The sequence below is a fragment of the Eublepharis macularius genome, chromosome 2 (assembly GCF_028583425.1).
Source record: "Eublepharis macularius isolate TG4126 chromosome 2, MPM_Emac_v1.0, whole genome shotgun sequence".
Taxonomy (NCBI): domain Eukaryota; kingdom Metazoa; phylum Chordata; class Lepidosauria; order Squamata; family Eublepharidae; genus Eublepharis; species Eublepharis macularius.
Genome location: NC_072791.1, coordinates 65,285,379 through 65,299,139, shown reverse-complemented (window position 1 = coordinate 65,299,139; position 13,761 = coordinate 65,285,379). Strand labels below are relative to the sequence as shown.

Genomic DNA, 13,761 nt, shown 5'->3' with positions numbered 1-13,761 from the left:
ACGATAAGTACTGCAAGGAAGCACAGCCTCTATTCCTGCCTGAATTATTCGAGACTGTGAGATTAATCCCTATGAAATTTCACACCATTTCTCCCGCTCCCCGCTCCTCACATAGAGCGCTGTCTTGACGCCAATTGGGAACCGGACGTATTTCCAGAGACCTGGTCCTCTTGTTTGTTCTCCACCCGCTTTAGTAACAGAAGAACAAGACTGGATTGGTTCTTTTTACTGCCTGTAGCGACATGTCCCCGCCTCGTCCACTGATTGGCCGGTTGGGTGCAACGATCCAGCCCAGCGTTCCGGGGACGGGGAGTGTGGCCCTCTGTGGACCCTCAGAGCTGAGGAAGGGGTCGGAGTGGCCGAAAGGGTTCCAGGTAGGGGAGGGCGGTGGAAGGGCACCTGTGCGCGCGGAGACCGGAGGAGAGAGGCCGGCCCTCGTGGCCCACCCGAGAGCTCCTTTCTCCCGGCTCCCCTGGCCCGAAATGCCCTTCTCGGCCTTGAAAGGGGCTCCCCCAGAGTGCTCTTGTTCTGACCTGACTTTTTCTTTGAGATGCGATTATTATTATATTGAAGATATTTTGTTCTTATTTCCTGTGTAGGTTTACTTGGAAGAAAATTCACTGAGGTTCTTCCTAAAGTTGCCAATCTCCAGGTGGGGCCTGGCGATCTCCTGGAATTACAGCTAATCTCCAGACTACAGAGATCAGTTCCCCTGGAGAAAATGGCAGCTTCGGAGGGTGGGCTCTGTGGCATTATACCTCGCTAAGTCCCTCCCCTTGTCAAACCCTGCCTTCCCCAGGCACCACCCCTAAATCTCCAGGAATTTCCCAACCCAAAGCTGGCAACCCTACTACTTTCTGTTCGCAAGACCCCCATGGCAGTAAATGGAGTTGTGGCTTATCTGAAGACAGGGCAGCTTTGCAAGGGTTGCTTCATACAATGAAATAAGTAGATAACTAGTATTTATTTGTCTTGGCCTTATTTTGTAACAGAAGAATCACACGTTAAAACCCTGGTAGTGGAAACAATTGCTTGTCCTTAACACTGTCTGTTATGTGAGTGTCACTGAGTGATTCCGCACACGTTGGATAATGCACTTACAATCCTCTTTATAGATCATTTGGAATGGATTTTTTTGTGTGCAGAACAAAAAATCCACCTCAAACGATTGATAAAGTGCATTGAACGTGCATTATCCAACGTGTGCGGAATCAGCCAATATAGGCTTGGCTTTATGTCTCTGAAATACCAGATAATTTGTGGCTGGTCCCCGTTTCCAGTATGTGTGAGTACACACACCATGATATATCTGTGAATGTGAGTCAAATCTTCTAATAGGATTTGAGTCCAGTGGCACTTCAGACACCAACAAGATTTTCAGGGTGTAAGCTTTCAAGAGTCAGAGCTCCCTTTGTCATCTAACTCTTGAAAGCTCATATCCTGAAAAATTGTTAGCCTCTAAGGTGCCACTGGAATCAAATCCTACCGCAGACCAACATAGCTACCCACATCCATGAGTTGTCCATATTTGGAATTAGGGCATTCTGTCTCTAAGGAGATCTGTCTGTCTCCCTCTTATCATTATCTTCCACCAGCAGGTGAAGAATTATCTGTTTTATCGGGCATTCCCTTGCTTATTTCCCTTCCTGTGTATGGGTTTTATTTAATTGTTGTGTTTAATTGTTTTTTACTAACCTGTTTTAAAGCTTTTTAAATGGTTTTGATTTTTCCAAGGAGCAGTCCAGCCAAGGCCAGATCTCCTTAGCTTTAGCAGCGAAGCAAGTGGCGTGTGTTTTCAGACTATTTCTGTCCCACAATCATAGGACAGTGATTAGTGTGCAGTTTGCTCATCTGTGACATGTATCAGACCTGCTCTGTTTACACTGTAATGTGCATCTCCTTTGTGAGTGCCTGTTTATCCCCAAAAATAATATATATAATATATTATAATAATATAAAAATAATATATTATAAAATATTATAAAATATTATTATTATTATAAAAATAATATGGAGGCAAATATACATGTGTAGGTTAGCCAAATCTCATCAGGTCTTGGAAGCAAAGCAAGGTTGGCCCTGATTAGTATTTGGGTGGGAGACCGCCAGAGATGTCCAGGGTTCCTACACAGAGGCAGGCAATGGCAGATCGTCTCTGCTTGTCAATTGCCTTGAAAACCCTTCCAGATTGCAATAAATTGGCAGTGATTTGACAGCACTTTCTACCACCACCAGTCCATTCCTGACTGTAAATTGCAGTGGAAAGCTGTGGGGCAATTTTCCTTGTCCCACTTGGCTCAGTAATGAAATGGTGTTTGGTTGGGTAGCCTGAGCATCTGCTGTTAAAGTATTCTTTTCTCGTCTTTTGTATTTAAAAAATACTTTACATTTGTATTTGCATTTATTGCTGATCTGGTTTTAATGTATTTGAATAGTTTTATTCTGTATTATATTGGTGTAACCTGCTCTGAGCCCACTTACGGGGAGGGCGGGCTAGAAATCAAATATATTATTATCATCATCATCAACATACAGTTTCTGAAAAATAATACTTGTTCTTCTAAGAAATTCAGGTTGCAATCCTAAGAACACTTTCCTGGTGGTAAACCCCATGAATAAATGAGATTTACTTTTGAGTAGACCTTGTTAGGGTTGCTGTTGAAGCAGTTTTGAGGTGACTTGTCATCCAGGGAGCAGTCTAGCCAAGGCCAGATCTCCATAGCTTTAGCAGTGAAACAGTATCATGTGTTTTCAGACTATTCCTGGCCCAGACTATCGCGACAGCAGTTTATGTACACTTTGCTTTGACTTGCTCCATTATTTATTTATTTAGGACATTTGTATTCCACACCTTTCTCCTGACAAGTCAGGTGATAACAGTTGATGAAATTTAAAAAATGCATAGTTACAAGCAGATAATTAAAATGTAGCTGAATCATAATTAAAGCAGTGAAATTGCACAGTTTTGTTATATATTTATATTCCGTTCATCCTTTAGACACAGCCCAGAAATCACCAATCCAAGCAATGACTTGATCTGTTTAGCTTTAACAACGCTACAAACTTGGGTGTTCCAAGAACATTGAATGAGGCCCAGTTCTTATTGAAGGTTTTTAAAAAATTTAATAGGTGGAAAGAAGATAACAGATGCCATGGTCAGGCATATCTTGAGACAAGCTCACACAGAAGTCTTGCTGCACAACACTGTTGCGTAGAATAAACACTTCTCTCAGTAGAGCCAGGTTCACTTAAAAATCTACTTCAAGCTATAAATGAAAAGCGTTGCCTTACTTTTTTGAACTCTGTTATTGTCCAGCTATAGCTTCGTTAGTAGCATAAAGCATAAAATTTCATTTGCCTATTGGGATATTATCTGACAAATCAAGTGATCATTATAAAAGTTATTGCCTAAGCATGATGTTGGCCTTTCTGAATTTAGTATACTGTTGATTGTAAAATGCTTTCATAAACTATAATACTCTAGCAAAAGAGGTGTGTACACCCTCTTCATACATTCATTTGACAAAAATGTAGGCATCAGAGTAGGAAATTCTGATTCCATGAAAGTGAAAGACATCTTTGTAATCTTTGCAGCCAGTTTTCAATTTATTTTGGACAGCAGAGAAATCTTTAAAACGACTATGAGTAAACCCAGTGTGTACAGAGTATGATTTCCATACTTCAACTGTCCTCCTGTAGTTACAGCACTACAGGCCATGTAAAGACATAATATTATATGGTCTTAGGTCTCCATCTAGTTGATATGCTATAGATTATTTCAGAAGACCAACTATCTAAAATGTTCCAGTAGTCTCATAAACAAGTAGAGGAAATAATTTGCCTGTAATACACTTTTAGATTTTTAAAGGTGTGTTTAAAACAAACTGTCCAGGATTATGAAAAATACTTCTGAGCAGTCTGTTCCCATGCATGTTTACTCAGAAGTAGGTGTTCAAAATTTTGGCAAAATTCATACGCCAGTGCAGTTTTCTAGATGAAAAGAAGCTGATTTCAGTTCCCATCCATGAGCGAGATGCTTGAGTCAGTATTTTTAGGTTCTTGAATTTCCCCCCGACTCATTTAAGAAGTTAAACTTCTCACTTCTAAACCTGAGAACTAAAAATCATTCAACTTCCACTCTTTGTGGGTTAAAGGAAGAAGAAAATATGCAGCTGTTTGAGCAACAGAGCTCGTAAACCCTCTTGTTTTTCAGGATTTCTCCATAATGATAATGATTGAGAGCGTCGACTCAGTGGTCACTGTCTCCAGCCAGGACCTCTGGGCAGAAGTCTGTTCATCTCTTCCACATCCAGACCAGAACGAAGACTCAAATGATGCATTTGCAGATTCCTTTGCTGATTCTTACTTTCACGTAGGAAGCCAGAATGAAGGAATGGATACCTCTTTCCAAGCAAACTTGAAGCCCTGGGCACCACTCAAGGATTCAGAGGTCTACTTGGCATCTTTAGGTCAGTATCTCTCTTGATTGTTGAAAGATCTGCATTCTGTGCTTAATCTTCCAGAGAAGTACATAATGTAATTATTAATGTAACCTAGGAACGAACTAAATGATCACACATATATGTTCTTCATCTCTAACAAAGGAGCTGTGAAGAACTGAAAATGAAGTCTCTTATTTTAAACTTCATTTACTCCAAAGTAGTCCTTTTTAAATCAGTTGAGTTAGTCTGTGATAGGAGGACATGGACTAGAGAAGTATGTTATCAGTGCTGATTTTTTCATAATTATTCTTCTCTTCCTCATATATGCAGTTTGGATATTTTTTTATACTTAAAAATAAAATATAAAATCTTTCAGAAAGGAAATTGGAAGGAGCACAGTAATCTCTTCACTCCCCCCCAGGCTTGACAGAGACCCTTATGGTGTGTGTGTGTGTGAGAGAGAGAATCTCCAGGCTATCCAGTTTAATCACATTTGTTCCTTGATAAAAGCCTGAAGGATATGAGCTCATTCTGTCCAATATATTGAGTTAAGAGGGAGAAATGCAGTTTATCTTTCTCTGTCTAGTGTTCCGTTGTGAAACAGAAAAAAATGGCATAGCTCTAAGCAGCTTGAGTTTCCAAAGCTAGAATATGAAGCTCTGTGTTACATTGCTGTGCATGGAATAACATCAGTTGATTCTTTCCTTTCAACTATTAGCAGGCATAAGGGTGAGCTGTGACTCTCCCAGCATGCAGTTCCACAGCTTATTATAAGTGTAAATGGGGCTCTGATGTTCATTTATTTCATATCACATTCTTAATGTGGCTTTTAGAATGGGAACACAAATAGGCAGTGAACGAAAAATGGTTCATTGAACCAGCACATGCTGGTTCTGTTTGCCGTCTGACAAAACTGAACTGAGGATATAAGAGAGAAATCAATATCCCATCATGGCAAAATGGATGCCTTCAATGGTATTTGCAGTCCGTATTAAAGGCATGCTAATGGCTTTAATAGATAATCCCTGATTTTTAGTCAGCCACTTATTCCCATTCTATTCTGATAAAGCATATTCCCCTTCTTTGTTTTTCTAGAGAGAAGATTGAGGAGAATAAAGGGTTTATCTCAGGAAGTGACTTCCAAGGATATGCTGCACACCCTTGCTCAAGCCAAGAAAGAATGCTGGGACAGGTTTCTGCAGGAGAAGTCTGAGTCTGACTTTTATGTGGAGGGAATGGAACCTGATGAGAGGTGATAATCTGACTCCTACGGTGCCCTCAGGATGTATGTTTTAGGGCCAAGCTATGCATTATGTGGGAGATTTGTGAATACATCTCCCAGTGTTTTTGTTCTCTGTTTTGCTGAAAGGCAGCCCTGACTGTACACAGCTGTGGGTCTGATAGAAGCTTGAGATTAAGGGAGCAACCCTAAGCAAGTCTACTCAGAATTCTACTCAGGTCTATTGAATGATGCTTACTCCCAGGGGAGTGTTCTTAGGATCATATTGTTAGATTGGGGATGGTTTAAACACTTTCCCTTCCACCCTAAAACTGCTGCTACACGAAAAGTGATAGCTTCCAGGAGCTATAAATAAGTAAAAATAAAAGCAATGCCTGGAGATCCAGTCATCAGTCTTCTCCTATGTAACGTCGTTTGGCCCATAGGGGAAGCAGTGTTGCCAGGGTTCATGCTCAATTCAGAGTAAATTTCCTGACTGCTGAGTGAGCACTGTCCACTTTCCTCATGTTTTTGCATATCTGTGGCTATAGTAGGGAGCAACACTCGCAGTCAGAGAAGGAAAGGGAAAGTATTTTTTTGTAGTTATTTTGGTAGTTTTAAGTACAAATGTAAGAGTGGGTAGGGTTTTCCCCCTTTCCTACACTAGTTGACATGGAGTGCAAAAGTATAATCTCTGTTGGGGGGGAGGAAGAGAGAGACTAGGTGGCATGGAAAGATGCTAGGGATTTGGGAAGAACTGATCTCTTTCATTGTTTAAAAAAGCTTTAGCTGGTGCTCTAGGAGTGATCCTCCAGAAGTACACTTTATGCTCTGGGTCTTTAATGGCTTATTGTAGCCCTCTGGGAACAATTCAGTCTAATCCTTACTTTCACTATGTTTCACTATGATTGTTATATTATGATCAATGAATAGAAACCTCTTAAGAACATCTAGACATCTAATTCTGCATCTACTCCCAGAGTGTGAATAACAAATCTGCACAATGTTGCCAAGTAAAGAAGAGGGAAACCTTTCAAATCTGGGGGGACCCTCAGGCTTTCAGAAGAAGCTTCAATGAAAAGGCATGAAATAAAAGTTTTAAAATGCTGAGATTCTGTGAGGTTATCTTACAAGATCTCAGCACCTATTTTGGATTGCCTGGGCAACCATGGTTGCCTAGGTAAACCACAGTAGCTGCTGTAGAGGTAAGTTGAGGGCAGGGAAGAATAGGCAGGCAGGAAAGACAAGAAGGAAGATGGGAGGTGAGGGAAAGTCAGAGTAGACAGAGGGAGGAAAGAAAAATGAAGCAAAGGGAGAGGTGGGGGCTAAAGGGAAGGAAGGAACAAAGCAAGGAAAGAGAAGAAGCTGCAAGGAGGAAGGACTAAAAGGAACGTTGCAGGTGGGAAAGCTGAGATAGACGGAAAAGAGGGAAGGAAGCTGGAAAAGGAGAAGGCTGCAAGGCAGAGGGAAGGCTGGAATAGATGGGAAGGAGAACTGGCTCAGCGGAATTCTCATGTCCCCCTCCCCTCATGATTTCCTGCAATGGAATATATAATATTTGAATTGCTTTTTTTGTGCAAGACTTCATAGTTAATGATACCAGAAACTCCCTGTATATAGAATAACATATTAGAAATATAGCCTCTTTGTGCAAGGAACTTTTAGCATGTAGAAGCTTGTGATACCCCCTCCTCCCAGTTTAAATTATATAGTCACAGTGTGACGTAGCTCTGTTGGATAGGTGTTCATAAGTAGCTGCTCAGTCCTTGGAGTTTAGCCAAAGTTTGAATATTTTGCAAAGGCAACAAAAGATTCTTTTGCTTGAGTTGGCATTTCGTAGCCACAGGTTATCTCTGTAACTTACGAGTATGGGATAACAGTACTTTAAATTAATAAATATAATTAACGGATTGTATATTGCTTATTTTTATTTTTCTTTACCTGTAGATGGAAGATGGTAAAATAAACCAGTGATAGCCTGGTGATGCTAGTCCCCTTTCCCCCTCACTGCTACCTTGGTTTAACTGTACTCTCTTTCCTTCTCCCAGCACTCTGGAACACTTGAAGCGCTGGCTCCAGCCTGATAAAGTGGCAGTCAGCACTGAGGAAGTACAGTATCTGATTCCCCTGGAAGCCCGCATAGAGAAGCAGGAGACGGAAGATGAGTCAATGGCTGTAGAACAGTGAAATGCAGTCTGAACTTGCCTCATATCAGGGGCTAGTACAGTTTGTGTTTAAAAGAGCAAGCGGGGGAAGTGCCAATGCTTTGTTAAACGAGGCCTCAGATTTTTTTCTCCATAGTTCTTCCTCTCTTAGAGCAGCTGTTCCAGGGTGAAGTGTCTCAGAATTATTGTCGTATGTAATTTACTGAGGCACAACTTGAGCAGAAAGGCAGCAAAGTGGCTGAAGCTTTGGCTAATATGATGAACTGGAGCATGACATGCGAGTTAAGAGATCGTTAGCTTGTATTATTTTTTTATCCTTTCATGAGTCTTCCTTTGCATCTACATTGTGCTGAGAACATCTTGCTGTGTCGTTTTTGAAGGACTGATGTATACACAGATTCCTTGTAACATATTCTTTTGTATAATTTCTCTATAAATGTAATACATGCTGTGTCAGCTGGCCCCAATCCTGCCTTGAAATGTGTAAAAGACTGTATTTCAAAATTCCAGCATACACTGTGAAATCCTAAACAGAGTTATGCCTTTCTAAGCCTATTGACTTAGAAGGGTGTAACTTGGTTTGGGACTATACTGATAGAAACATACCTGACATTCCTTTAATTTCAATGTTCCATTCCTTAATGGTAATTCCTAAGGCAGATGCTGCTTAGGATTCACCATCACATATGTCTGTCTTCCAATATTGTCCTTTTTTAAAAAAGCCAAAATGGTGCATGGATCTTTTCCTGTGATGGGTGAAAGACAGCTGAGGGGAGGTCATTGTTCAGTCACCCTCCCTACTATTCCTTTGTTTTTAAAAATGTTGGAAGAAAGATACATGCTACTCGTTGTATGATGCATGAAAAGCATCTTCTAGCAAAAGAAGTCCTCTGCACTGAAATTGATGTTTTTGTCCACACAAAGATTTGTAATTGATGAACAGTTAGGACTTTGATCATTTTCATATAACTGAATTTAAAACTGTTTGGGAATTGACTTTCTTTGAATTATCATTTGTCATTATCTTTGTTTCTAGCCAATATATTCATAAAGTTCTCCTTATACAACCTCCTCAGCTTTTATTGTTGCAAGGCGCTGCTAGCTGATGACTTCTGAAGCAATTCTGGAACAAAACCTTTATTTAGCAAGTAATTTGAATGAACAAGACAGTGATTAAAATATACAAATCGAAATATGAGATTCCAACATACGTCATGTAGAAAATACTTTTTGAAATTTCTGAGCAGTGTTTCTGTTTTACTGAAATGGGGAATGTAGTCTATCAAATGAGACAAAACATCTGAAAACTTGGGAAATGTACTTTTTATTATTTCACTGTATTTCATGTTTAGCCCAACTCTTCTTGATGCGTCCTGCTTTGATATATGTGGATGCTGAACTGGATACTTTGCAGTTGCACTGGTGGCATATGACTATAATTGGTTTATTTTATTTGTACAGTTAATTTTTTAAGGTATCTTAATTGCTACTTATCTCAGTTTAGCAAAATATACATTTGTGTAGGAGCGTGTAGTATTACGTTGTGGCTTACTGTGTTTCGTTGTAGACTATATCATTGCAAAATGGAGACTTGATAATTAAGTACTTGCCCTGCTTCAATCTCTTTTTTTTTAAAAAGAAGCAAGTAAAGTAGTCATAAATCTGATATTAAGGAATCTCAGGAGATCTCTGGCATTATGAAATATCTCTGACTGGTATGCTATTTCAAGGAACTTCCTTTTTAAAAAAATTAGTCATTCTGTTCAGCCACAGAAGCCTCAGCAGAAATTGCATTGTCCTTGAGCATGTGGTATCCTGAATTGCAGAGAAGGTGTGAAAGAAGGCAGTTGTTTGGGGGCTCACAGCCTAAGAGCAAGACTGTGTGGATGTAGCACACAAACAAAAGGACAGGGCATATCCCTAGGGAAAGGCAGACACTTTATTTCCTTAGGTCAGCAAAGTGCAGCAGGTTGTGTCCTGCAGTTACCTCTGTTAACCATGTGAAATAAAAAAGGAAATGGGGGAAGGGCGTAGCATGGACAAAACCTCTTAGCAAGTAGACAGCGCAAGTCTGGTATGCTTTATGACTGCATGGGATTCCTGAAATAAGTGGGATGTAACCTAAAGTAGACATGGGGGGAAAAGAGGGCAGACATAAGAAAAGTCTTTAGCTCATTCGGATTCACATCCCAATAAAAAGTTTAAAAGATTCACATTAGTGCCTTATCCAGAAGGATGGTGGAGGCCATCATTTTGTCTTTTTTCAGAAACGATACAATACTCGTTTCTGTTTGCTATTCATCAGAGGCAGGACCCTGTGCACTATGTACTATACGTAGCAGTGTAATCTGTGGGTGTCATCCGTTCTGATATAGGCTTATAGTTTTATTTGCTGCTAAATTTAGATTATGCAACCATTTTGCAACTAAGTGATTTTCCAAATCAATGTAGCAGTTTTCTAAATTAATACATTTATTGACAGGTCAAGTGGGATTCGTTTCATTATGATGAGTTGGGTCTATTTAAAAGGTAAGGTTGGAACTAATAGCAGTAATTGCACCAGACTCCAAAGAGACTTCAATTAAAATGCTTTTCTGTTTTCTCCCTGGACCTAATAATAGCAGAGGGAGTAATGAACCTTCATTATTAACTGCGTTCAATCTTGCAGGGGACCTTAAATCGTACTAAGTGTACGGGGCAGAGATGTGTACCCTCCCTGTTTTCTAAACTTGGGCTTTCTAAATAGCCTAAGATTTTTTTCATCTTAAATTTTCATTTTCTCTTTCCAGTCCCACCCACCAACTTTTCATTTTAGATACAAATGTGAAATGAGACAAAAGAAGAGCCCCTTTAAAGGCCCTGTAGTCCCTCTAGTCTATTTCCAAGTGCATCAGTCAAATGATTCTGAGAAAGTCAAAAATGGTACATTAAGTCAAAAATAGTACATTAAGTCAATTGTTTGTCTTTTTGGTAGTCTTCCAACTGTTATTCAAAGGCTTAGAGTCTCTAAATGAACTCTTCATTTAGCTGTCATGGCCAACAGACCTACCAATGACTTATCTACTATGATTTTATCTAAGTTCACTTTAAAGACATCTAAGCTAAGTAGTGACCTATTGCTACATTTTTGGCAGTGAATTCCATAAGTTAATTATGTTGCAGAAATAAGTACTTGCTTTTGTTTGTCCTGAATTTACTGCCAATTAAATTCGGTGGGTGACTCAGTCTTGTATGCTTTCTCCATGACATGAATTTTTTTTATCATGCCATCTTTAAGATTTTCCTCCCCTAAATTAAAAAGTCCCAAATATTTCAGTACTTCGTGTAGGAAAGGTGCCAACCCTTTGATCATTCCGGTTGCCCCTTTTGGCATCTCTTCTAAGCTCTTAAAGAGAGTGACCAGAATGTACTTATATAAAGCATTATTGGCTTTTCTATCTTTAATTCCTATTTGGGGATTAGCCCTACTCCTACCACACGCACAATCAATTTTTCCATCAGTTCTCCACTATGAAACCAAGGATCTTTTCCATTTTGTCACTGCTAGTTCAGACTTTATAATTGAATATGGAGGTTAGGGTTTTTTTTTTAACCCCCATGTACATAACTTCATATTTACTAGAAATGTTTTGCCCATTCACCCCCTTTGGATATATCCTTTTGGAGTCTGCCCAGTCTGACTGTGATTTCAGTATTGTTAATAATGTGTTCCCTGCAAGCTTGGCCACTTCACTGGTTACCCTTGATTAAATACTAAGGTTCTTAATACAAAGCTTTCAGGAGCCCTGTTGCCCGCAATTGTAAGAATGTCTATTTACACCTATCCTGTTTCTTGTTAATTATTCCATTACCAATCCATAAGTTTCTGTATTTATATGCTATGTCTGTTAAGTTTCCTCATTAAATTCTGGCAACAAACTTTGTTAGAAACTTTTTAGAAGAATAATTGATGACATTATTTGTTGACATTATAAAAAAAAAACCTCCAAAAGGTTGGTAAGGTAGGATTTCTTTTTGCAGAATCCATCCCACTTTCACTTGAGAAGGGTTCTACTACAAGTTTAGTACATTTAACTTTCCATTAATTTATCCAGAATATTGTTAGAATGGCCTGAAATTTCCTGTTAAAGAACAAAATCCCTTAGCTGTGAGTCGTGCATACCTCAGGGGGGAAGAGGGGCTTCTGCCACTGGATATTCCACATAAAGATACAGTATTGGGGTGGAGGAGACGAGTCTTCTCTTGTTTTATTGTGGCCTAGTATGCAAATATGCACTTCACACAGAATTGTGACTAGCAGACGTCAGCATCTGTTGAAATTTGGCTTCTGGATCTGTGTGCTAGTGCCCCTATAAGATGATGAGTGGGAGATGACTGTAGCTTTCCTGGAGCCTAGCATGGATTAGCATCATTGACTGATTTCTCATGACATTCTGGTCAGGTGTGGGTCCTAGTCTGAGCCGCTGTCCACTTGAATTTTAGTTTTTGCTCATTTACAGCCTACTATGTTTTCTACTTCCTGATTGTCTCACCACTCCATTGATGATTTACCTGAGTCCTAAACATGAATTTTCTTGTCTGACTCCAGTTCTGTCTTGCACCATTTTCTGTGATTAGGCCATATACCTGGCTGTAGCCTTGGCTATTCAATCTTGAGCTTGGTTCCAGTTCTCCATAGTCCCTGATCAGACCATATACATTTGCCATCTACCTCTGCACTACCACTGTTTTTCTCTTGTGTCTCCTGAAAATGTGCCACAGCACTCTGGCAGTCATTGCCCCTTCTTTCTTAGGGCTTGTACTTCAGTTCCCATGACCGGGCCTATAGCCTAGCAATAGAAGTGAAAGACTAAGGAATTTTGCAAGTGTGCTTCTAGCTTCAGAGACTTGGACTGGGGCTGCTATAGACTGTACTTGTCTAGCTCCCAGTGAGAATGTACACTTCAAGAGCTTCTTCTATTCCTGTTTGGAAATGGAAATCAGTGCAAATGATACTCTTCATGCTTGTAATTCATTAATATTTCAGTTTTTATTAAATATGCTTTATTTTTGGGGAAGGGGGCCAGTTTATAGGCAGGGAATTCAATATGTGAGTAAAAACAAATTAGCAAATCAAATGAATAGTTTCCCCATGCTTAGGTTAAGGGAGTGGTGATAATGGCCTTGAACTATCCAGAGATGGAAAGAGAAAAATTCCATTTAGAGGCATTTGCTTCTGCCAATCATGAAATAGTTTTAAATTACATGAAGCTATCTGCTGATGAGTCCCCCCTTTTTTTCCTTTCAGGAAAAGTATACATTAATCAATTTAGAAGAAATCACATACTCATTTCAGATTTGAAACAGTTTAAGAATTAAAGTATGAGCTGGCATTTTAAAATGACAATTAGTGTTTCTCTTTTGGAGTAACACTTTCTGCCTGACACCCTTCCATACTTATTTGCAGACATAAGAACTGGCCCTTTTCATGCAAGTCTGTGGCATTTGATTTCCTGTACTATGAAAACCTGCTTTCCACTGCAGTTTAGATAGGGAGATCATAGAATCATAGGGTTGGAAGGGACCTCTAGGGTCATCTAGAATAACTCCTGGGTACAGAACTATCTCTTGAGTTCATTTATTTATTTGAATTTTAACCTGCCCTACCTCTCCAGTTTCAGGAGGCAAGTAACCGCTCAAGCAAGCAATTTCAACTTCCGTAGATCTCAGTGGCAGAGATTTTAGTGTATCCTTGGCCTCCTTATTTAAACTTAAAGCGATCAATAGTCACTGCATCATAAACTCTTTCATTTCCCTTTCTCTATACCCATGCCCAGTTACTCAAGAGCTTCTTGTTCATTCTTAGCTACAACCTACTTTCCTTAAGCCAATGATATTTTAATGATGTTTGGTGTGCATTTGACCAGCATTTTTTCTGGGATATATCCTAAGAAGA

The 13,761-nt window shown here is 39.6% G+C and overlaps 1 protein-coding gene across 3 annotated transcripts; it reads left to right on the top strand.

The window, feature by feature from the left end:
- The first annotated feature begins 284 nt into the window (after positions 1-284).
- On the top strand, positions 285-9,428 carry CCDC32 (coiled-coil domain containing 32). Of its 3 annotated transcripts, none has more exons than XM_054971949.1 (5): positions 285-374; positions 600-652; positions 4,214-4,469; positions 5,538-5,694; positions 7,710-9,428. In XM_054971949.1, exons 3-5 carry the CDS (start codon positions 4,226-4,228, stop codon positions 7,846-7,848), a joined length of 540 nt encoding a protein of 179 aa, XP_054827924.1. In that variant the 5' UTR covers positions 285-374; positions 600-652; positions 4,214-4,225; the 3' UTR covers positions 7,849-9,428. The 3 variants fall into 3 exon arrangements, with proteins under 3 accessions (XP_054827924.1, XP_054827923.1, XP_054827922.1); XM_054971948.1 differs by having other exon boundaries at positions 600-737; XM_054971947.1 differs by lacking the exon at positions 600-652.
- Positions 9,429-13,761: the final 4,333 nt, after the last annotated feature.